Source organism: Argentina silus (assembly GCF_951799395.1).
Source record: "Argentina silus genome assembly, chromosome: 2".
Classification (NCBI taxonomy): Eukaryota; Metazoa; Chordata; class Actinopteri; order Argentiniformes; family Argentinidae; genus Argentina; species Argentina silus.
In genome coordinates, this window is record NC_139656.1 from 29,269,215 (window position 1) to 29,293,498 (window position 24,284).

A 24,284-nucleotide genomic window follows, 5' to 3' on the forward strand; every position below is an offset into this window, starting at 1 on the left:
TTTGGAGAAAATCTATTTTGCTCCTTTATTTAAAAAAACACACACACAATCAAAACATTGTGTAGAAAAAAAGACCGTCAATACAAGCTTATTACACCTAGAATGTCATCATCATTGCTGAACTTGCCTTCTACTACTTTGATGCTCAGAGGCAAGTCCTCTTACCATCTAGTATATGAGAGAACAGGTTCCCAAAATATGGATAGTTAGGGATTCATGTATTGGCCCAAGTGAAGTCTTTTTAAACTCTACCAGCATTCGGGGGGTGGGGGGGGGGGGGTTGCAGACAGGAGAGTTAATGCTGCCTCAACATTGGCTAACCAAAATCTTGCTTATGGATTGATAAATCCCCGGGTCCTTTCCCCTTCCCTGGTGTGGCAGTGTGCCCTGCAGTACGATGGCCCAGCAAATAGACGCCTCTGCAGGGGTTTCAGAGACACCAGACAGTGCCAGAGTGGAGGCTAGGTGGGGTCTAGGGGCCGAGGAGGAACACTAACAGTACGACAGAGAGCACCTTGTGTTAGGAAGCAGTCGGATAGGAGAACCTGGCCATGCTATCCCGAGGCTACATTGCCTGTGTGTTGCAGCTGCATCTTCTAGCCCTGCAACCCAATCTTTGTCCCCCAGAAAACACAACCATCCATTCAGTAATGCTCAATAGAAGACAACAATTCCCCATCACAAAACAGCCCAGAACAGGTGTGAGCGAAAATGTAAATATTGGCACCATTTTTTCTAGATTTGTAAAAAAAATAAAAATGTTTTGATTAGAACTGCATAAGAAAAACATCTGTCCTTCACACTTTGTGGCTCTGTTTGTCCAATAATGTGATTCGAGCTAAATCAGAGGGCAGTTGATACCAACAAAAACCTTCTCTGTAATTCAGCTGCCACTTACAATAGATAAATGTGCAAACATTTCATCATCATTATTATTTGCTAAGAAACAATTGCAAAGTGTATAATACAGTGAAAAAATATAAATATTTCTGTAGTAAAAAAAAAAAAAAAAAAAAAAAAAAGTAGTATCCTTTTCGGTAAGTGGAAGTAGTGAGATGGCAATTGAGCGAGCCCTCTCCCCAAACTCCCACGACCCACCTTGCTATGCGTCTGAACATGCTGTGTTGAAGGACAGTGACCTGGAAGTCATAAATGAATGTGTGCATCTGAGAGTTGATCCATCAAAGTATATTCCAAAACTAAAAAGTGATAGCATTTTCCCCCCCTTTTAACTATCCACGCGTTTTCACTTCACAAGCTCTCTAAACATCAATCAAGCCTAAATGAATGCTACAGGATGAGGGGAAGGCCAAGTCTCTCTATTAAACCTGTTGTCTGTGCAAATATACAAACTCTACAAAACCGAGAGGGAGTGGGGAGGGAGGATAGCGTTAAAACATTCACTGGCCCAGGAGTTAAGTAGGTATGCCTCTAAGTCAACAGCGAAAAGTTGTAGGCATGCAGCGCCTTGTTAAATGACAATTGATGATGTAGGAAGTCACCTCATCTAAATCAGAATTCTCAGGTTTTATTCAAAAACTCAACTAAAACCACAAACACAGCAGTCTTCTAATGACCTAGCCTGGACCCCACTGCACTAAAAAAGAAGAAAATTAATGTAATGAGCAGCACACCAGAGACCACCTGGACATCAAAAAGCTAAGGGTGGGGGTTAGGGACAATAACGCAAATACTGGGAGAGTTAGTGTCAGACCAAGTAGAAGTTAATGTGAAAGATGGTCATTTTGGAAAAGATGTACACTGTATGAATAGGGGAAAAAAACAAACAAACGCTGACAGAGAAATCGAGTGGAGCAGCACTGTCACCCAGACAACGAAGAAGAAAACAGAGCATACAGTCTCCTTGAGATCTAGAACATGAGCACCGGTTTTTGGCATCTCTAAACCTTTGTTGCATGACCACTAACAAGATAATAGAGGGATAAGAAGAAGAGGGGCAGAGTGGGTGAGAAAGAGGGGGGGGGGAGCAAAGAGAATAGAAGAGTTAGCAAGAGATGATGAGGAGGAGAAGAAGGAGGAGTCACATTTCTTCGAGGCTCAAGTGAGCAGTAAGGCGGAGGCAACTGAGTTGATATTTGACTGGGTCCATGTTTTTTTTAGTTACTCTGAAGACCAGGGACCCAGTGAGGGAGATTCCTTGGCAAGACATCGAGAGCACCACTGCCGTTTTGAGAGTCGTAAACAGTCTCCTACACAAAAGCAAATGATACCCCAAAAAAAAAAATCATAAAAAAAAAAAAAAAAAAATCCCTGAAGTTTTTAAATTTACTCTATCCTCTAAATCCATGTATAGACTCCTCTCCACTCTCAGTTTCACCCCTAATACTGAGTAGATTGCCCAGTTTGGGGTGGTGAGTGTTTCGGAGGGGGGAGGGTGTGTGTGTGTCAGTGGTTCCAGCCCATGAGGTGACTGACCCGGGCCTTCTCGGTCATGCGTCGTACCCGTCCTGAGCGTGACATGCCCAGGTTGAGGGGGTCCTCTGCCACCGCACCGCTGTCGTCGTCTGATTCGTCGTTGTACAGCACCGTCCTGCGGCCTTGGTTCCGGGTGTTCACCCGGCCCGATTTGCGCCGGCTGCTTTTCCGACTGCCCTCTGCTTTACCGCCACCACCACCACCCTCCCCAGTCTGGTCCTGATCTGTGTCCTCCTCTTCTTCCTCCTCCTCCTCCTCCTCCTCCTCAGGCTCCTCCTCTTCATCTGGTTCCTCCTCCTCATCGCCTCCCTCCTGCTGTTGAGGTTGCTGTTGCTCCTGCTGTTGTTGTTGCTGCTGCTCCTCCTCTTCTTCTTCTTCTTCTTCTTCCTCCTCCTCCTCATCTCCATCATCTTCTTCTTCTTCCTCTTCATCTCCCTCCTCTTCCTCCACTGCCTGTATTCGTGCTCTTTTGGCCCTCTCTGGAGCCGCCGCCTCCTCCTCCTCCTCCTCCTCCTCCTCCTCCTCCTCTTTTCTCCTCCTCTTCCCTGCGACAGCAGCCACCTTGCCCTTGGCTTTCTGCTGAGTTCGTAAGCGGGGGGCTTTGCTGTAGTCATGATCCCCCCCGTCTACGAACTTCCCAGCGTCAGAGTCAGAGTTATCCTCGCTGTCTGAGGAGGAGGATGACGAGGAGGAAGACGAGGAGGAAGAGGAGGAGGAAGACGATGACGAAGAGCTGTTGGATCCTCCAGGCCTCTCCCCGTCCTGTGTCTGAAGCAGGGCTCGTCTGTGGCTTTGTCTGGATCCGTTGGTTAGAGGTCCGTTATGCAAGAGCTCTGGAGAGAGAGAGAGAGACACACACACATACTGTTCATTGTACTGCCACGACGCAGAGATCATATGAAACACTGTCTATTATATTGATGCCTGAATTTAAGAGCAACAGGAATTGAACCAGATGGCAGTAGTCAGAGGAGCAGAAAAAAGAATGTCAAAGAAAAAGAGGAATGTCCATTGAGGTAAGACTTGAATAAATCACTGGGTAGCAGAGAAACCAGACCGTAGCCACCTATCTAATAACAGTGGCTAGACTAATCATCTTGGCGTTTGCCGCCCCGTGTTCACAATTCAAATACCTGGGTTCTTGACGGGCGTGGCTCGGCTGCGGGTCACCCGGCTGGCCCCTGAGCTGCCTCTCTGACTACCTGTCCCTGAGCTGGAGGAGGAGGACTGGCTGTCCTCAACCACCACCACACTGCTCCGCTCCGCTCCTGCTGCAACGACAGCGAGGCCGGTCAACAACCACCACCTCACAACTTCACAGCCAGTCAAAGAACACACACACACACACGCACGCACACCACACACACACACACCACTACACATATACACACACACCACTACACATATGCACACACCTTGAGGTTGCCTGCGAGACCGGCTTTTGGATGAGGTCTGGGAGTTTTTTGGTTTGGATTTCTTCCCTGACTTGTGCTTCCCTTTAGGGCTAGAGATTAGAAGACATAGTTTAGAAACATGGCCATGACAAAAATGACTATAGAAACAGCAATTTAGACTGATATATTTGATCGTATTGTATACATATCTACATCAGAGTTTTTGTTTTGTATTGAATTTATATCGTAAACAAAAACTTCGGTCTCAGTGGGTTTTCCCTGGAGGAATAAAGGACAAATGAAATCAATACGAATTAAAAAAGTGGGAAAGGTTAAAGGTGAGGGTCGGAGAGAGACCTGGAGGGGCGGCTGGGAGGCGGGGAGCTGCCCCCGCTGTGCAGCCTCTTCCTGGCGCTGAGCCGCTGGCGACTCCGCCGCTGGTTCTGAACAGCAGACTTGTAGTCGGAGATGATGGAGATGATCTGTCTCTCAAAGAAGGCGGAGAGGCTCAGAGTCATACTGTAGATCTGGGAAGAAAAACAATCAATCAATCATTGACTAGTTTTTGTTTTTTGTTTTTTTGTGTGGTAGTCCCACTCTCGTATTTTTCGGTTTTTATTGGATAGAGACAGGAAAGACAGCATGGGCTGGATTCTAACCCGTGCCAACATGGGCATGTGTGTGCACTGTAGGCCGTGGTGCTAGACCACTGGACCACCCCAGGCCACAATGACTATCACTTACATGCACACAATACTTTACCGCCCTAACTCTGAATAAGACAATATTTTGATGAAGCTGTTTACATGATATGAAGAAAATGCTTAAAGAAATGCTCCCCTAATATTCAATGTTTACATGCAAATGGTGAATACTTACAATTAAGTATATTTCCATATTCCAAGTAATATGGGATTATGAGCATGCATGTAAAATCAATATGAATGGGATTACGGTCACGGGGGACAGTCTTTCCTCATAAAGGTCTCTCGTCTTCTTACCTGGGACTTCTTGTTGGGTGTGTACGCCTTGGAGTTGCTGAAAATGAGGCGGACGTCTTTGGCGAACTCCATGGCATTCTCGTAGTTCCCGACGGCCAGCGTCTCTGATACAGTGCCCAGGTCCATTGGAGTGTCAATGATGTCCCGATAGTCCTAGCGGAGGAGAGGGGCCGTGTTGGTGGCTAACGTTAGAGACTAGCTATCAAAAAATACAACATGCACAACCTTCACTCACCTACCAGTGCTGGGCCAAAAAAAAGGGGGATCAAATAAAAAGGGGGATGAAATAAAGAGGAGTGTGGAGAAGTGTGCTCTTGGGAGCAGCGTACACCGTGTGTAGGCTGTTCTAGATGATCTAACATCAGAGACTCTCCTCTCTGAGACTGTTCTACATTCTCTGTGTGAGAGACTCTCCTCTCTCTGAGAGAAAGGCTTCTCTGAGACACTCCCGGGAGGCCGGCACTAAACTGAAGCGTTTCAACATCAATTTATTTTTTTAAGAGGAAGAGCAGTCCTCTACTACAAGAGAAGTGGTTTCATAATGGGTGGTGATTATCGTGACGAGGAGGCCGTGCATTTACCGGATAAGTGAAGAGGTCGACCGGCTGTCTAAAGGGCTCAGAGTCAGGGCTGTTCATCATCCGCCGCAGCAGCTCCCGACACGTCCCCTGCCAAGCACGCACATCCAGCGCCACGCCACGCTTCTTAGGACTGGTGTTGGCCCGCTGACAGAGAGAGAGAGAGAGAGAGAGAGGAACAGAGCACAACTTAGTAAATGTGTGGATGATTGGTAAGTGCGGCCTTTCATGTTGTAGTTGTTTCTTTTTGTCTTGTATAATACTGTATTTACGGAGCTGAGAAAAATATTTGTGACCAAAAAACTGGACAGTGTTTGGGCAAAGGCTTTGAAAGGGGTAATCAGGGATTCAAAACGACAGCAAAGCTGTTTTTAGTGAACAGCTGAGGGATCAGGCTAGAGAAATGTGACCACTCTCAAATTCATATGACTGACCATCCATATAAACAAAATAGATGTACCAATCCCACATTGCCCCTTTAAAAATGTAGTTCTGTTTCTACTGGTTTTCAATACAGCGAATCACAGTCAATAAACAGCTGTCAGACTAAATCAGGCGGCGAAAAGCCACCAGACATGATTCACGAATTAAGGGGTGGTTGTGCTGACGTAAGGAGGACATTTTGTTTTGTTTAATCTCTTACCCGTTGTCCGGTGGAGGTCCCTGGGGTGTCAGAGTCTACGTCCACCTCAGCCGTCTACAACACACAAAATGGACGCTCGGTACTACATGCCTTGGGTGAAGCAACAACTCAAAACACAAGATGGCTCCAACTGAGCTCTACAGTCATCACTACACTGAACTCACCTCATCCTCTCCTCCACTGCTCATCTCCGTCTTCACCTTGTGGTACAGATCCAAGATGTCTGTACAGCTCTGGTCCCTGACAACCGTGGATGGGACAACACAAGAGGGTCAGTTCTACAGTAAAGACTTCACGGTCACCGTGTGATGGAGGTACAGTATCCATTGTTCGTTTGAAGCGTTTCATTCAAAACGCTCGGCGAAGGCCGAACAGGAGGAAGGGCTCATAACATAACGCGACGTGTCTTTTTGGACACGTTACATTTATTATTAAAAATGACAACTTCAAAAATACGATTACATGTTACAAAATAACTGAGCATATCTACTGCCCTTTCAAATGTGCTGTAATTGTATACATATTTTTTGGTCATGACAGAAATCATTATATAAAAAAAAGAAAGGAGTTGAAAACGGCGGATATGGTGTTTTGCGACGAAACTCTTTGTTTGCGTCCGAGCAGCCGTTTACCCGATAAAGTGGAGGAGCACATCGGTCACACCCTTGGCTGCGGCCACGATGGGGCTCTGAGGCTCGTTGAAGGTGCGGGCGTTGTGCTCAATGTAGCGAACCTCCCACATCAAGGCCGAGATCCGCCTGTCAGAAAGGAGAGCGCGGGGAAGGGATGAGCACCGAGACAGCCACTCTAACGTTATTGAAAGAGCGCACTCAACTCTACACACAGCTGCAACCACGAAAGAAAGAAAAATAAACATATACAGATAGCAAAAAACTAAGCGAAAAAGGACAATGGAAACACAGGGAGAACAAAGAAGACAGAAGGAGGACAGAAGGGAAGCAGCAGGTGGAGATGACTCGATGGATGCCGGGCGCTGAAAGGAAGAAGGATGGTAGAGAGTGAGTGTATGGGGGACCTGTAGAAGCGGTTCTCCAGTCGTTTGCGGATGGTGCTGAGGTCCGTGAGGTAGGCCACCACCGTGCAGTACAGGGGGTAGTCCCGTAGGTCCACAGGTGACGCAAACGCCTTGGCCAGGTCTACACACACACACACACACACACAAATTCGTCACTTTCCCATTCATTTACCATCTCATCCATTATGTGCATCATTCCTAAAAGCAATTTAAGGTCAACACAACAGCTGTCATTTCTAATCCTTCAAAAGCATAACAATACAACACGCTAGGTTAATCTTAAATAGCTCTAGCGAAAACTCTCTGATGAAACTAGTTCATCTCAATTCATTGGACATTCAAACCCGGAGTTGCATCGTCCGGCCGCCTTACCCAGGGTGAGCAGCTCATCAATGCCTTGGATGACTCTCTCACAGTCCTCGTCCCGTGTGTGCGCGCCCCATTCGCCCTCCTGGGGACTGTAGAGCAGAGCCTTCACCTCCTCCTCAGTCACAGCCACGCCGTCACCAACCTCCTCCGGGAGCACAGCTGGACACAAACGCGCCCATCGGGGAAGGAAAGGACATCCGTTGATGGGCTTTGCTTAAGCTGCATTTAGAGTGTGTGTGCGTGCTCGGAACAAGAAAACTAACATTTCAAGACTTGGAAAACTCGGGTATACAAAAGGTGACATCCGAGCTGACCCACTTGAGTTCCGTTATGGCCCGAACGCTGCATAGTAACTCATTACCAACACAGTGTGTGTGTTTCACAGTTAGTGGACGCCTGCCTGCCTGTGTGGAAGGAGCCGTGGAGGCTGATAACAGTGTAGATGGGATGGGTGCTGAGATGGGAGGATGGGCAGCTAAAGAAAAGACGGTACTCACCTTCATCAGGAATGAGGTCCATGTCCCAGGGGCTCATCTTCTCCCTCTCACCATTATCCCACCTGGTCAGGAAATATCACCACTTTAGGTTTGTTTCCGTTTTTTAGTTTATTTGCACACAAAAAAGACTGGTGAAAGACAAAACAGTTGGAATAAACAACGTTTCAAAAGGGTGTAGCTGAGGTAGAAAAACGCCGTAGGGGGGCTTAAAAAGAACCTAACCACAGGAACAAACATACAACATCAACCCAGACATTCTTAACATTATTCAACATCAGAAATAAAACATTGATAAAATGTTTGCGTGGCCTGGGGATGGTCCAGTGGTCTAGCACCATGGTCTACAGTGCACACGTATGCCCATGCTGGCATGGGCTCGAATCCAACCCATGCACTGCTGACACACCCGCTCCTTCTCACTTCCTGTCTTTCTCTACTGTCTCTGTCCATCCCCCCCCCCCAAAAAAACAAAACAAAACGTTTTTTTGGGTGTAAAGTGCACATTGACTTTGGTCTCACCGCACGGCGTAACACTGGAACAGGCTGTCTGGATAGTCCGGCTGCAGCGGCTGCTGGTCCTCCACCGAGCCGAACCACCAGGCATCGTCAATGATGCTGCGGAAACGCATACCTGAAGACAATCACATGGATGAACACTTTAGTTTAGTCAACACATACTAGCCACTCATTTCTAAGTATTTGCTTTCTACCCACACACACACACACACACACACACACACACGTTAATAGTCAAGCTCACAGCGCAAGCCTATGGAAGCATGAACTGTACATCCCACATCATGCAAACACACCATGTGGGATGTACAGTTCATGTGGGAGAGAGGACCAGAATAGCAGACAGTCAAGCGTAGAAGGTGCCTCATGTAGGCGCCTCAGCTAAACGTCACGGTTTGGAGGAACACACACCTGCTCGCCAGTTGCGCTCCTTCGCTTCGTTATAAAACTGCTGTAGCACCAAGAAATCAATGACATCGGGCATGTCGTGGTACCTGAAAGAACCAGGAGAGAAAATAGTCAAATGACACGACACAAACACTGTTCGTACAACGTATGTATTGAGGAGAACCTCAGGAAGTTCACATCTGAAAATGGAACTCCTTAGACTTACTTTAGGGAGAATGACTCGTTGGTCATTTTGCCTGAGATGGGGTCCAGGAAGGCCAGCTTTAGGCAACAGAGGGTGGGGGGTCCCACCTCATACTTAATGCCAACCACCTTCACAGACTCCTGGTCCTGAATGGGGAGAGAGGAGAGCACACACACAGAGAGCAGAAAAGAACATAAGACTTTGAGAGAAATTATCTTGGTAAAACAAAGTACTATAAAAATATATTTAATTGACTGACTGAATGTAGTTGCTCTGGATAAGAGCTAAATGACTCAAAAAAAAAGACTGACTGCAGATATGGGAGAAATAAAGGCAGCAGTAACAGAAGGAGAAGGAGGATGTCCGTTACCCTGAGGTTGAGCTTGTTCCAGGGCTGTTTCTGAGGGTTGATGCTGTAGGCCTTGGCCCTGCGGACAGCCCTCACGTACGCCTGGTGACCCTGTCTGAAGTAGATGAGCTGGAGAGGAAAAGGAGAGGATCAGCACACCACCAATCCATGTTTAGTATCTATATAAGTCTTGTTGCACTCTTGTATTCAACAAGGTACAGGGGGTCAGCGTCCCGAAAGCTTTGTAGCTTAAGTCCTACTTCATTTCAACCCTAACCCTCTGTGAGAGAGGATGTAAATCCTAAAAAAAGGTTAATCTTCTGGGCGCGAAAGTACGAAATGTGTTCAATGAAGAACTTACGTTGGTCTAGGAAAGGAGTGGGTCTGGATTTTCAAAAGAGATAAAGTACTACTTCAGCGACAAAGCTTTCGGGCAACCGACCCCAGATTGGATACAGGTGAAGATGGGGGCCACCGGAGATCTTGATGGTTGAAGAAGGTTTCCTGGGTTTCTCTGTGGGACCTCAGTGGGGGAGGGGTTTCTTACCTCGTCACCCATTTGTGGTACGAAAGGTGAGCGGCGGGGGATGGTCTCCATGATCCAGGACGGGGGCAGCCATTCCTCAGCGTCACCCCCGGCCAGTGACAGAGAGGAGCTGGGTTTCTGCACAAGAAACACATTGTGTGAATACACAGTCTGCATCATCACCACAAACACACGCAGAGGCAAGGGACCTCAGTCACGTCAACCAACTCAGTATTCAGACATTAAATGCACGTACATTAACACATAAATTAAAGAGCGAATGCTGCACTGTGCGACCGCCGAAGTCAGAATGCAGACAAGGCGAATACATTGGGCCTTTCTCAGCTGTTAGAAACTCCATAACTTGTGTCCTCCTCCTCCGCCCTCCACTCACTTCTTACTCAAAATGCATTGGAGGAGAACTAGGTTCTCCCCTTAGACACTCTCCTCCAATAGAGAGTTGTGACTGGAGGACAGAAGGGGAGGAATGTCGGTTTGAAAAAGGGCTGTTGTATTTAGCACTGCTCTGGGGGCTGTCTGTCTGTGTGTGTGTGTGTGCGTGCGTGCGTGCTTGCGTGTGTGTGTCTTCATCTGTGAGCTCACCTTCTGTTTAGTCTGCTTGGGCTTCTTCTTCTTCCTCTCCGCCTGCCTCCGCCTGGCGGCCTCCTCCTCCTCCTGCCCCCCCGCCTCCCCCTCGTCCTCCTCTGAGCTGCTGGAGGCCGGAGGCCGCACGTGCCGTCTGCTGGTGCGTTTGGGGGGCTGGAGGTTGATCCCTGCGTCTGCCGTCCAATCGGAGTAGTCGCTGGAGGACTCGCTGAGGAGGGAGGGAGAACGGTGGTGTGGAAGTTTGTGTTTTCTAGTCACGTAAGCATAAGGTCATGTACATGAAACTAACGTCAAGTTGTTGCAAACAGTTTGACATTGTTCTGACCTCTGAGTTGCCAAAACACGCGACCGTTTCCTCAAATACCCAACATTAATCAGCTACGCTATCGAAAAGCTAGCAATTCGACAGTGCGGGTAGGTGGGGGTATTTGAGGAGTGAGTTTTACCATCTCAACTCGGTTACATACAGATAACCATATCATGAATCTTTATTTCTACCCTAACAGGTCAGAAGTGTAGGTGTATCAGACACTTACCTGGAACTGCTGTCACTCTTCCACTGAGCCTCTCCATCAGAGGAGGCATCACTGGCCTCTGCCTGCTCCTCGGCCTGGGAACACACACACACACACACACTTGTTGTTGTTGTTGTTGATGGTGAGGCCAGTGAATGGATCCTAACCACAGCTACATTTTAACCCATTTGGAAAATTCTACATTGGTTTAAAGGGCCCGTTAGTCTTTCCCTTTCAAGAACCACAGACTACCACCACACACACACACACACACACACACACCTCTCCGTCGCTGTCCGAGTCAGCCTGGCTGTCGGGGCTGTGCCTGCCGCTGCCCCTCCTCCCTCGGTCCACAGGGCGGCGCTCCTGAGCCGAGCGGGTCTGGTAGGCGTGCCGCTGCTGCTTCTTCCTCTGGGTCCGCCGCAGGGAGCGCATGCACGGAGCCTGCTGCTCACTCTGCCAGGGAGGAGAGGGGGAAGGAGACGAAAGACACGGTTGAACGACAGGAAAGAACAACAGAACTAGAGGAATACACAATGAAGAGGGGAGGGGACGGGGGGCTCTGGACAGCTCTGATGGGCCAGCTGTGTAGACAGGTCCCTCACCCTGGCAGTGTTGGGGACGGGTTTCCTCCTCCTCTCGGTGTTGTAAAGCGAACACTCCACCTCTCCTTTGGCCCGTCGGCACTCCTCCAACACCCTGCGTAAACACACACACACACACATTCAGGTCAACACACCCTGGGGCTCAAATCAACCAGCCGTTGTACAGCAGCCAGCCAGTCTGTCAGTCAATAAGCAAGTCTTGTGCCGGTCAGAAGGGCATCTCCTGTTTGTGTCGAGTGAGGCAGCTTGATGTACGTGTGCACCCCCTCTGTCGCTCTACCTTACCCACAACCCATCTCCGTAGTGTGGAGTGCCAAACAGACGGGCGTCGGGTCCTATGTTTATAGTCTTTGGGGATGGAACCCCTAACCTTTGATCTTGGGGTGGACTCTCTAACCACGCATGCTGTTGAGTTGGTCATCGTTACGACGGTGCTAGAGCCAAAAGACCCCTCCCCCTCACCTGAAGACCCCCCTGCCCCTCACCTGAAGACCTCTCACTGCCCTCACCTGAAGACCCCTCACTGTCCTCACCTGAAGACCACTCACTGCCCTCACCTGAAGACCCCTCACTGCCCTCACCTGAAGACCCCCTCACTGCCCTCACCTGAAGACCCCTCACCTGAAGACCCTCACTGTCCTCACCTGAACACCCCTCACTGCCCTTACCTGAAGACCCCCTCACTGCCCTCACCTGAAGACCCCTCACCTGAAGACCCTCACTGCCCTCACCTGAAGACCCCCTCACTGCCCTCACCTGAAGACCCCTCACCTGAAGACCCTCACTGTCCTCACCTGAACACCCTTCACTGCCCTCACCTGAAGACCCCCTCACCTGAAGACCCTCACTGCCCTCACCTGAACACCCCCTGGTGAACCTCGTTGACCACCACCCTGCGGCTCCAGGCCAGCAGGTCTCTCTCCGTGGCCATCTGGCTGCGGGGGGCGTTGTGGTGCATCTGCCTCACCCCCTCCACCTGCCCGCTGCGCCGCAGGCCCACGTTGGCAGGCGACGCCACCTCCTCCTCCTCCTCCTCCGCCTCCTCCTCCTCCACCGCCGCTTCCCCGCCTGCTGCACATGGAGACATCAGACATGGAAACACATACAATACTCACTAACACTACACTTTAAGGCGCTTTCTATGAAAGACACGTAAATGGTTTAGAAACTACTTTAGAAACCGTCTTACACTTACATTTATAAACCATGAGAACTCATTCATTTAAATTGTTGGATATCCACTGGGTGCTGGCCAGGGAGTGGGGTGACACTGAAGTGCACAGTTACTGCATTTAGAATGCCTAAACAACAAGCCCACCAAGCCTGTACGCTCACTATTTTGCAAGCACCAAGCAGTGATTGTAAAATGTCAATTAAAGAGTTATAACGGTTTGATAGTGGTTTATAAATGATTAATAAATCAAATAAACTATGGTTTATAAACAAGTTTTAAACCAATTATAAATCATTTATAAATGACACCTTAAAGTAAAGTGTTACCAGTGCTACAGGGGCACAGCAAGGCATCCTCTCCCCATCACCACAGGTTCATCATTCTACACGACAGCTTTATACACCCTCACCCCCCTCTCCTCTCATACAGTGTAAGACATACCCCCCTCTCCTTCAGGCTGACCCCCTGCGTCAGGCCCCTCCTGCTGGTTCTGCATTTGTCGGATCAGGTTGTCCAATGGGCTTTCTTCCTGACCCTCCTCTGCCGTCTGCTGGCCAATCACCTGCTCCACCACCTCTCCGTCACCTAAGCCAGAAAAAAGGCGTAGATCCCAATTGGTTACCAATCTCAAAGTGTCAAGCCAGGTTCTACAGTACAGACATGGTTGACACAGGACATCAACTGTACGAGCTGCTGGCACTTAACCACATGCTTGCTGATTGATATCCTGCCAAGATTTAATTTTTTTTAATTTAACCAGGCAAGACCCTTAAGGTTGAAAAGCTCTTTTGCCAGGTCAACCTGCCAGGTCAAAGAAGAAGAAACGTGTACATAAAACATGTTACAACACAGGGACAGAGGTTGTGTTCCAATATGCTCTATCTATCTAGAGCATATCCATACTTGAAAATACAAAAATGCATTTTGGAAACACAGCCAAAGCGTTACAAGATGTTCGAACCGCAGTCGTCCAAAACATTGTCCTCGATCAGAGTCTTAAAAGCAGACAAGGGTTAGGGTTAACCCTAACTGCAGTGTTTTTGGGGGGATGTTCCAGGACAAGGTGAGTAGCATTACCGTTAGCCATGTAGCCCAGCTGAGGGACCAGCTGCTCCTCTTTGCAGGACTCGCGGCCTGGCACCAGGCGCTGGTAGTGGGTGGGGTGGGGGTTCCCGTCCACGTCCACCAGGAAGGGCGGAGGCATCAGGTGGGGCGCCTGCTGGGTCTGCTCGTCCAGGACGTAGTTGTTGGCGTCCCGGATCAGAGGCCGGAAGTCTGTGTGGAAGAACATCTGGTCGGGGATCTGGCAGTGCGGCGGCATGAAGGAAAGAGGATGTTAGTGGAGATCTGGGACATCAGTAAAGAAAGACTACCAAATTAAATCTTCAGCCAAAAATAAACATGTGTTAGTATTTGAACTGATAGGGTATCTCGGCTCCCAGATAAACTCACCTTCTCATAGGGTCTGCTGCAGCCAAAGCCAAAGATGAGCAGGTGACCGTGGGAATCGGTGCAGGCAAAGTGCTGGGCGTCAGCTGAGAACTTACAGTCAAACACTGCACCGTGTCCTTGGCCTTCAATCTGAAAGGAGAACACTTGGTGTAAATGTCTGCAAAGAGGTTAAAACACACATCACGAAACACATGAGCGTAAGTGCACTGGCACAGTGTGTGATATCAGGATCCTTTGGTTCCATTACTACTACAGACACTCGCCATGTTGAAGAAGTTGCGGATCTTGGCTCCCTTGGATAAGTCCCAGACGTAGATGTTGCCGTCATGGCCGGCGGAGAGCAGGATGCGGGCGTCGTAGGGGTGAGCCTCCAGGACAAAGACCTCATCGTCATGACCCTGGGAGAGGGAGAACACACGTTGGACTAATCTCAAAAACCTCCTCTCTCCCAGCCTTCTTCTCAAAACTCATTGGAGGAGAGGATCGGAAGGACCTTGAAGCTTCTCCTCCAATGCGCTTTGAGAAGGAGGCAATGGAGACAGCTATTCAGGCCTGTTAGGTCGTCCTCAGGAGAGGCCAGAAACAGCCCCAGTTTGTCTATGAGAAGGAGACAGAGAGAGGACAGGCCGTAGAGGACAGGACTCACAGTTAACACATGCAGGAGCTGGCCGGTGGTGGAGCTCCACACTTTGAGCAGGTAGTTGGAGACGGCTGTGATGACCGTCCGGTCTCCGCGGTCCCAGGCCACCATGGTCACCGCCAGCTTGGTTTTATCCTCCCCGTTCACAACGGCGCTCCTGTAACACACATTCATATTCATCACATGTTAAAAGGGGCAATCTGGGATTGGTACGTCCACTTTTGGAGTTAAAAACAAATGCTATATAGCCATTTCATTCGACTCTTGAAGAATAGAACTTAGAAATGCACCATGAGCTAATCAACTGCCTTACCCCATCAGAACCCAAAATCGAGGCTTGTTTTAATATAATATTTGTAATAATATAATTGTAAAGAAACACTGTATAGCTTGAAAACAGCTACACACTGTATACTTTTTTTTAATAAAATTATCATTTTGATCTCATGGATGGTCAGTCCTTGCATCCACAGCTCTGTCTGAATTTGAGAGTGGTTACATTTGTCCAGCCCCATCCCTCAGCAGTTTGAATCCAAGATTGCCCCTTTAAATACATACAATTCAACTTACTACCAAAGAGACAGAAACATACTTAACGCAAATAATGACATTAATGCTATATAGCCGTGTGGTGCTCCACAGACGGCAGAACACCTCCTACAACTAAACTGGTCGTAATCTACCTCGGCCTATATCATATTACAATTTTGTATGAAAATAAATAAAAACGGTGGTCTATAAAACATCCCCTCAGGGTGGCTGAGCACTGACAGACTGCATAGAAACTGTGTGAACTGTGTAACATCTATTGAGTGGCCATAAGCCTAGTTAAGTATGATGTGCTACTGCAGCTCAAGTTTTATCAGGGCTCTGCGGAACACTCTCCCACAAGACAACACTGGGTAGTAAAGCTTCACTGGTGAACACTGGTGAACACTGGTGAACACTGGCATCTTGGGATTAAACTGTTGGAACTCCACTCAGGGTTTGGGACTCGATTTGGTAAGAGGCTAACTGTTATCTTCTAAGAATCTTAGTTTTATCAGCACCACTCCCTTACCCTGGCAGTCTGGTGGCTATGTCCAGACTGATGCTCTTCCACTCCTGCTGCTGGTAATGCCAAACCCGGGCGGTGCCATCACGACTGCCACTCACAAACCTCAAGCTGAGGACGGACACACACACACACACACACACACACACTTCGTTAAGAGGCTACCGTCAAAACGTAGAAATACAGAAACACAGAAACGGGTGTGCACACTAACCTGTCACTGTTGTTACAAAACTGGACGACTACAACTTTGTCCTGGGAGAAGAAGAAGAAGTTAGAAGTTGTTTTTATTTGTTTAAAGTACGTGAAGAGAGAGAAAGTTGTTAACGGTTTACGTTACGTTTTTTCCACTAGCTAGCTAGCTACATTGATTCAGCCTCCCCTCCCTCTTACCGTGTGAGCGTCCAGCTCAGAGAGCTTCATGGGCGCTTCAGAACCGAGGTAGTACACCCTGATCACATGATCTGTGCTGCCAGTGGCCAAGAACATCCCACCTGATAGCAAGAGGGTAGAGGGATGTGTAAGAGACCAGGAGTTACAGCAGAGGCACCTGGGCCCAGTTTAAATACCGTTAAAATGCATCCTCCCTGCCTCCCTTCCTGATCTGACATGACTTTATAGATGGAGGCAATGCAATGAAACGCTTGCTTTGACCAGTCTCATCATGTTAGATCAGTGATTTCCTCGAGGGAGGGAGGAAGCCTTTCTAAAGTTTGTGGAGGTTCTGGACTGAGCTGACAGAGCAGACTCCACGTCCCCTGACCCCAATGTGTGGTGGTTATCATGGAGGGAGGGATGGAGGCCACCTACCACAGCTGAAGGAGGAGGTGGAGATCTGGACCCCAGGGCGGGACCGCTCAATGAACTTGACTGGCCTATCACTGGGGAGAATGCAACATCAAAGGTTAGGTTAACCTCAATCACAGAACAACTCAAAAAGGCTCAACTTCTGTGGAACTAGAAATGACACTGTGGCTAAAAGATTGCTGAAAATCAATCAATCAACCCCCCCCCCCTCCCCCTCCAGCCCAAGAAGACAAGACACGGCAACCTGAGCCCACCCTTGGTCCCTCGAGACATCCCCCCCCCCCTATTGATGACTATTTGCTAGTCCTTCATGACACTTACCAGAACTTCATGCTGAGCGAGTGCCACTGCCAGAAGCACACCATGCCGTCCGCTCCCGTGGAGGCCAGGTACCGCATCGGCCCTTTCACCCCGGGGCAGAACTAAGCAGACAGGACGTGTCACACAGGGACGTGTCTCAAGCAAGTGTGTGTCACAAAAAGGGCCGTTCTAAAACACCCCAACAAATACTACGCCAGGTGCAGGTCACCTGATAAAAAGGTAAACAAATACTGAAAGGTATAAAAGTGAGGCTCCCGTTTCAGAGGGACAGTCCTCACCTGTATGGAGGTGATGGAGGCTGCGTGTCCCTGGAGGACAGTGACGGGCGCGCAGGTGCGCAGGCACCACACCCGGATGATCTTGTCGCAGCTGGCCGAGGCGATGAGCGTGTTCTCGTAGTTCACCGCCATGTCCGAGATCTCCGCGGCGTGGCCGCGCAGCGTGGACAGGAGCCGGCCGTTGTCCGTCGACCAGATCTTCACGAGACAGTCGTCAGAACCCTGGGAGGAGAGCTCTGTTAAACTGACGCCAACAGAAACATATTTGTATAATATAATATAAGGACTCATTGCGTACATTATTTGTATACACTGTATGATCCCAAAGGGAGTTAATCAAACCCACAGTCTTAGCGGTTGGTGGTGCCGTGCTCTACCAACTGAGCCACACTGACCATGACCGTGGAAAGTACGTCTTCTCAAACTCAAGCCTCAAGCCTATTTACCGGTAGGTAAACGCTACTGTTAAACTTCACCAGTTGTGGTATACCATTGCGGCTCAATGTGAGGTGCGCTAACTGCAGTTGCGCTGATCCAATAGGCTACCTCACTTTTCAGATGACGACAGCCGAGGTACAGGGGGGTGAGTAGGAACACAAATCAAATGAACAACAGAGAGCAGGATCGAAACACAGCGCAGTGATTGATGCCTTCAACCTGCACTTCTGAACCCACCTTCCCTGGAATCTGCTGCCGCATACAGACAGCTATGCCCAAACACATTTTTTTATTTTTTATTGACGCAGCTCCTTATTTGATCATGTTATTATGGCAGAGAAAAACAGTAAAGACTATGTAAAACAATTTTTTTCCTTCTTCTAATTTTCCATGTGTTTTCTAGACCTGGGAGACTAGTCTTTAATTTTCTATGGTTAGGGTTATAATACTTTCTGCTGCCCACTGTTAGCACAACCCCACTGCGGAACGAAGGGGGCCTTACCGTAAATATCCGTCTGCCTGAGCGATCGAAGGCCACGCAGTACACTGACGACAGGTGGCCTAGGATTCTCCGGTGCATCTTCATATGCTGGTAGGTGGAGGACGGCAGGACTTGGCCAAAGCGGGCGGTGCCTGTTGCCTGGCGACCACCCATGATTGACACTAGACCCGGAGGGAGAAACAGAGGTCAGCTGGGCAAAGGATTTTATTCATGGTTGTCACCAGGGCATAAAATTAACTTTTTGGTTTACCAGCCAAGGTGTCTGGTGGATGATACCAGCCACATTTGTTTTAAATCAATATTAAGACAAAGATCCCCCCCCCCAAAAAAAACACATTAGCATGACTTCTGATGCATTGAAAATTACTCCCTGGGGCAGAACAAAACTCTTGTAGGCTTTAAAGTTTTGCGTCTATCCCTGTGAAAATGTGGCTAAATATTTTCCCCTGCGTGTTGTCGCGTGTAGTTAAATTTGACTGTTACGCTGTATTTTAGGTTGTAACTGAGAAAGCTCAGATTCTAGGGTTTGTTTGAAAGTCAGGAGAAGCGTGAGTGGGCAGTAGTTACAGTCAGCCGGAGGAGGCAGCAGGATCTTGTCACGAATGTTGAATCAACAGTGACCATAATCAACAGTGACCAGTTTAGTTTTTAAATGTAAGCATAATATGCACCAACCTTTGTTGGCTACCTACCAAAGTGGCTGGTAAGATTGACAGATTTCCCCACCAATGCCAAAATCTCCCCGCATTTGGCGGGTGTTAATTTTTGGCCTTATTGTCACCAAACAAAAAGTTTCCAAAAAAACGGACTTACCGACACTGGGGGGGTTCCCAGAGCTGACTGGTGGTTCTGGAGGCCGGCCGCGGTGGAGCGCAGCCACAGCTGACCCGCTCCATACCGCATGGCTACAACCTGAGACACAGAACAGTGGTTGTATTTATAGCATTTCATACTGTACGACCCCAGACTCCCCTCAAGGAACCATCAAACACATACAGGCTTCCCATCAAATTTAGAGAATTATGAAAATGAAGAGAGGTGGGGCTTAGGCTCACTTTTAGCAGTGCGAAGCAAAGACTGCCTTCCCAAGCCCAAGAGGGTCTGGACCCCCGGGACGCTAGGGGGGGCCTGCTTGTCTATGAGGGGGCCTATCTGCTGGCACACACGCAGAAGGTAGTCTGACGGGACGTGCTGGTTCAGCATCACCTGGAGACACATCAGGACAACAGTCAGCATGGCAGCCTGAGTGTGACCAATCAACACTTATCCATTTAAAAGCACACAAACACGAAATACTTCATTTTACTTGTTGAGACAGTTGTTCTAAGCAACACACCGACTGGTAAATATTGATAGTTGTTAGGTCAAGCTAAATAAATTGATAAGACAACAACAATCTGGCATTTTTGTTAGCTATGCTGTTCTGCTGGCAAACTTTATATGAGGTTCTGAAACAGAGAATATCAGTTTGCCACAATAGTCTGGTAAATTGGAAACATAGACCATACACAAATACTGCAATTCAGACTTCTGCAAACAAAAGGTGTAGTTGATTCCCTTATTACACGGATATGCCTGTAGAACACACACACACACACACACACACACACACACACACACACACACACACACACACACACACACACACACACACAGCCAATCAGAATCACTCTTAGCAGGTTCTTCCCAGCTTGCTAGAATAGTAACTGGGCTTTCATTGGCTCTCTGCGAAGATTGACATTTCTCAAGCTGTTGAAAAGCTGCGTTCGTTTACCCTCGGTTAACCCCTCCTCTCACACACAATACGGTTAGATTTCGCACCAAAATATTTTTTTTTATAAACAATCTTGGCTACAATTCATCCAACACACGGTTTGAGTGTCATTTTCAAAACCGTCAATACAATCGAAATGTTTGGAAAGAATATCAATATTGACCTGTTCAATTCTAACGAAAGACAAAAGTTCCAGGATTATGTGGACAGCCGGTTATAAATTAATATCCTAATATTAATACTCACCCAGTCTTCGAAGTTTCGTTTGCATTGTTTGCCGTCCCAACTCCACCGTTTAGGGATCAACTGAACGGGGAGACACGCGGTTAGAAACCGTATCAAAACTCAGATGGTATAAAATATGCATTATGCCTCGTCCCTGCCGCGATCAAAGACTAAAACAATATCAAAGTAGAACCCGGCAATAACACGGAAACGAGACTGAGAATAAGCTAATATAGGCGAGAGCAGCGCAGCTTACCTCATACTCTTCCAGCTCCTCGACAAGAATCTATGGACAGACAGTTGCTAGTGGTTAGCACATATTCAGACCTTTGAGATATACATTTGAGAATCACAAGTCTTCAGATAACTTGTCATGTTATCCTACCTTTGCAGATTTTTTGCATGGTCCCGACTGCAGAAATCTGGCAATGAGGTAATATAATTCTGAAAGCAAGAGAGGCGCATTAGTGAGCCATTCAGCCTTAGCTAAGCTATCTGGCTAACTAACTAGCTGACATTAGCTATCTAGCTAACTGATACAAGCTCCAAACTGTGTTTGTGTTAAATATTTGAACAGAGAAAAAGACCCTCAACACTCACCCGCTTCGATTTGTGAACACTGCTCTTCTGCCATCCCTTGATAAGAACAGCGGCATTAGATTCAGTGATGTTTACGTGTTTTAGCCACCTGAATTGTTTCCCCAGCGTCCGGCCTTTTCCTTCCTAGCCTTCTCACCACATTGTGCTTTGTTAGCGCCCTCCTGCGACCGGCCACTGCACTCCTGCAGTTCCACCATCGGCCTCTAGGCGGTCAAACTCACTGGTTTTGTTGGGTAGGTCATTCTGCAATCTGCACGATACACCTTCTTATTGAGGGTAGCTGCCCTTAATGGGTTTGTCTCATATGAAATATGTTATTTGACCGATTAGGCTACACTGTATTGTGTAATAGGTCGTTCTAGTTAAAATTAGAGTTGCTGAAACAGAATAAACAATGAAGGAGTGGCCTAGAGCAGAGTATCATACACGAGGATGACATTCTCACACATGAATAAGAAACACTTTTGCTCTCGTAGTAAAATTGACTGAATTAAATATCCACACGTCATCCATATTTTTCATTGCCATTTTGATGTGCAAGCAGTGTAGCTGTCAGTCTCTGTCAAATATTACAGTAGTGCATTAAAAGTGACACATCTGGAAATTGGAGCGACAATCCTGAGCAAAAACCAATAGGGTTGTGATTTTACATTAAGTAACAGTGTTTACATTATTACACACAGTACAACCTCATGAGGAAAATTCCAATTACTGTTTTAATAAATTCCAATCAGACATCCAGAACTTCCGTGGGAACACACAGATAGCTGCATATTTCAATAGATGCATTTTTTCAGTGTTAAAAACATCACAACATTTTTTTTCAAAAAGTCCTACAAGTGACCTCCAACAAGTCGCTTTCTCTGTTAAATCATTCTGTGTCATCAAAATAATTCTGAGCAAGATTATTTCAAAAGCAGGTGAGCCCACATCATTATTATGCCTGGAATGTTCTAATTTCTTTTTATAGTTTATAATTCCTCTTTCTTACAGACAATCAATTTTAAAAGAAAGTAAACCCCCAAATGAAAAACACTGCACATACAAGGGTAAAAATACAACCACCTACAAAAGTCAAATAATCTGAGTTGATAAACCTACAATGTGATACTATACCACCTGCAATTGGTCTACCAGCCACCTTTCTTTTGGAACTCCCAACAAATACCAACACTAATAAAAAAACAAAAACGTAATTATGTTTGCTTAAAAACACTTGATAAGACCACTGCACAACAGAACAATCCTCCACATTTAGCTTTGTTTTGTGCTAAAAACCTGTACCAATAATTACAAAATTGTTGATAAAAATATTCCTCTGTTAATAAGGTAATGGAGGTTTTAGGGCAAACACATGAGACTTGGGGGCTGCAGGGTGGAGGGGATTGGATGGACGGGAGCGTTACTACTCAGTCTTTGTTCCCTCTTTCTCAGCCTCTTCTGGGGTCTCTACCTGTGAGATACAAGAGAGAAAACCATTCACTGTGGCGTGTTACGCCAAGTTATATAACAAGTTATTTACAGTAAGAGAATATCCAAATATAAATTACATTGACTTGTCTCTTAACCTCCTGCACAGGCCTGTAATTGGGCCTAAATTCTTACATTTATTTTAATGAATTATAATTAGTAAATTAATTATTGTTTACTTTATCTCCTTGTCATGTGTAGTATATTATTCTGAACTATGACCACACAAAACTTCAAGGTGTTACCTATCAACAGGCATCCTGCTTTTGCATCTGATCATCATATTTCTAATGTTAGAAGCAGTTTAGTTTGGGTCTGGTTTTTAGGCAGAAATTAGTCAAATGGGGCATAGAGTTTAAGAGGCTAGCATAGTAAAACAAACCCCAATCACGACGAATCACCCTCATCTTCTCAATATAATATCTCAGGTGAAAATATCATTATTATCATTAGGAAATGTTATCAACAGTCCAGTGTGTCACTGATTTGACAAAGACATGACATACTTCGTCTGTCTTAGTCTCGCCATTTTCTGGCTGGGTCTCCTCCTTGGGCTCCTCAACCTTCTTCGCCTTCTTCTTGTCTTCCTTCTTGTCATTTACTTCTTTTTCTTTCTGTCAGGATAATTTACATGTGTTCATACAACAAGTTCTGTGAGCGGAACCTGTTTTTCTGGTGTTCAAGTGAAGCAAAGTCTTTGTGACAGTGGACATGTGCAGGAGAAATGACTAGCCAGTCCAATACACAATAGGCCATTTGTATGTAAATACATAGATGTGTCTTAAGAGAGGTTTATACAACGGGTGGTTTGGAATTCCCATTGTTACAGGCTATCCTGCCCATGACATATTAGACAACATACACAGGGCCACGTCCATTCATAAAATGCCATAGTTTATGCTATTCCAGTACCTAGCTGTTTTCACCATGGACAGCATCCCTAGAAACCACCTGGCACTATCAACCAGCGCTTGGGTAGTTTTGATTTAACATGGCAGTCAATACGAACGCCTTTTTGCACTTGACAAGCAGTGTTAGTGAATGCAGCATCACATTTTGTTGAAAAATGGGATGGTTTGGGAATGAATCTTGCTTTTTAATGCTGGTAACCCGTTGTATAAACGCAACAATACACTCCACTCGAGTCCATGTGTTATGAAATGTCATATCATGGCCTTGTGGCTACAACCACATCACAGCCATGATAAAAATGTTTTAAAACATGGCCTCCAAATGTGTTATTGCTTAAATATATTACCTTTGCTGGCTTTTTTGGTTTGGGCTCTGGTTTGGAGGGTACTGGTTTCTGAAAAATACAGAGGGATATCATTGATACAAAAAAGTAAAACCAGAATTCTTCTAACAATACACACTTTAAAATGTCTAAAGAACAAAAATAACATTTGAAAAGAGATCAGGTGAGAGATTTTACCCGAATGTTGTGCAAGAGCTTGGATTTAGAAGAGGTGCTTTATGCTTACCGTTGATAACCGTGCAGATCTCCTCTGAGGCTAATATAAGGAATGAGAAAATTAATGACTAAACCAAAAGTATAGTAATTCGTATATACAAGCTATTGAATATTTCCCCATTTCAATGATGCATGGATTATAATGTTCATAATAATGTGTATATTCTAAAATAGTAGTTAATGTAAGTCCATACAATGACAAGAAAGTGATAAATGACTGATTATTAATAGGAGGTAAGTGAAGTTGTAATATCCATGATAATGATGCAAGCCTGTATTCAACAATGATCAAAGACACGTACCTCCTCCTTGACCTCTGTTCCCTGCAAAATGGATCAAAACATGGATTATATTTGACACTGCAATACTTGAATGAAGGTGGTGGGGAGTGGGGCACAATATTAACTTTACATAT

General features: G+C 46.7%; 3 protein-coding genes across 4 annotated transcripts in view; 1 reads left to right on the plus strand and 2 right to left on the minus strand.

The window, feature by feature from the left end:
* Window positions 1–21,048, minus strand: brwd3 (bromodomain and WD repeat domain containing 3). The gene is made up of 40 exons (XM_083697324.1): window positions 20,929–21,048; window positions 20,714–20,772; window positions 20,585–20,614; window positions 20,350–20,409; window positions 19,385–19,535; window positions 19,143–19,241; window positions 18,330–18,490; window positions 17,390–17,611; window positions 17,112–17,212; window positions 16,794–16,864; window positions 16,377–16,477; window positions 16,198–16,238; window positions 15,990–16,094; window positions 14,936–15,086; window positions 14,553–14,687; window positions 14,290–14,418; window positions 13,915–14,140; window positions 13,279–13,422; window positions 12,521–12,731; window positions 11,664–11,757; window positions 11,341–11,514; window positions 11,080–11,153; window positions 10,541–10,751; window positions 9,959–10,075; window positions 9,433–9,540; window positions 9,084–9,208; window positions 8,882–8,964; window positions 8,474–8,585; window positions 7,955–8,016; window positions 7,461–7,616; window positions 7,089–7,209; window positions 6,685–6,810; window positions 6,217–6,292; window positions 6,053–6,106; window positions 5,413–5,556; window positions 4,832–4,984; window positions 4,188–4,357; window positions 3,852–3,940; window positions 3,570–3,704; window positions 1–3,269 (listed from the first exon to the last, which is right to left on the minus strand). The coding sequence occupies exons 1-40, from the start codon at window positions 20,960–20,962 to the stop codon at window positions 2,407–2,409; spliced, it is 5,478 nt and encodes a 1,825-aa protein (XP_083553450.1). The 5' UTR covers window positions 20,963–21,048; the 3' UTR covers window positions 1–2,406.
* LOC310824953 (adapter SH3BGRL-like) overlaps window positions 20,632–24,284 on the plus strand; it is an 8,876-nt gene continuing 5,223 nt past the window's right edge. Inside the window, exon 1 of the mRNA XM_083697322.1 lies at window positions 20,632–20,761. Within this exon, the coding sequence (XP_083553448.1) occupies window positions 20,702–20,761 (60 nt within the window). The 5' untranslated portion in view covers window positions 20,632–20,701. The remainder of the gene's footprint in view (window positions 20,762–24,284) is intronic.
* hmgn7 (high mobility group nucleosomal binding domain 7) overlaps window positions 21,622–24,284 on the minus strand; it is a 3,589-nt gene continuing 926 nt past the window's right edge. Inside the window, exons 2-6 of one of the 2 annotated variants that reach the window (XM_083686129.1) lie at window positions 24,172–24,192; window positions 23,880–23,909; window positions 23,657–23,704; window positions 22,905–23,012; window positions 21,622–22,410 (exon numbers count right to left, since the gene is read on the minus strand). In XM_083686129.1, coding sequence (XP_083542255.1) covers window positions 22,408–22,410; window positions 22,905–23,012; window positions 23,657–23,704; window positions 23,880–23,909; window positions 24,172–24,192 — 210 coding nt within the window. In that variant the 3' untranslated portion in view covers window positions 21,622–22,407. The remainder of the gene's footprint in view (window positions 22,411–22,904; window positions 23,013–23,656; window positions 23,705–23,879; window positions 23,910–24,171; window positions 24,193–24,284) is intronic. The other variant, XM_083686128.1, reaches the window with a different exon arrangement.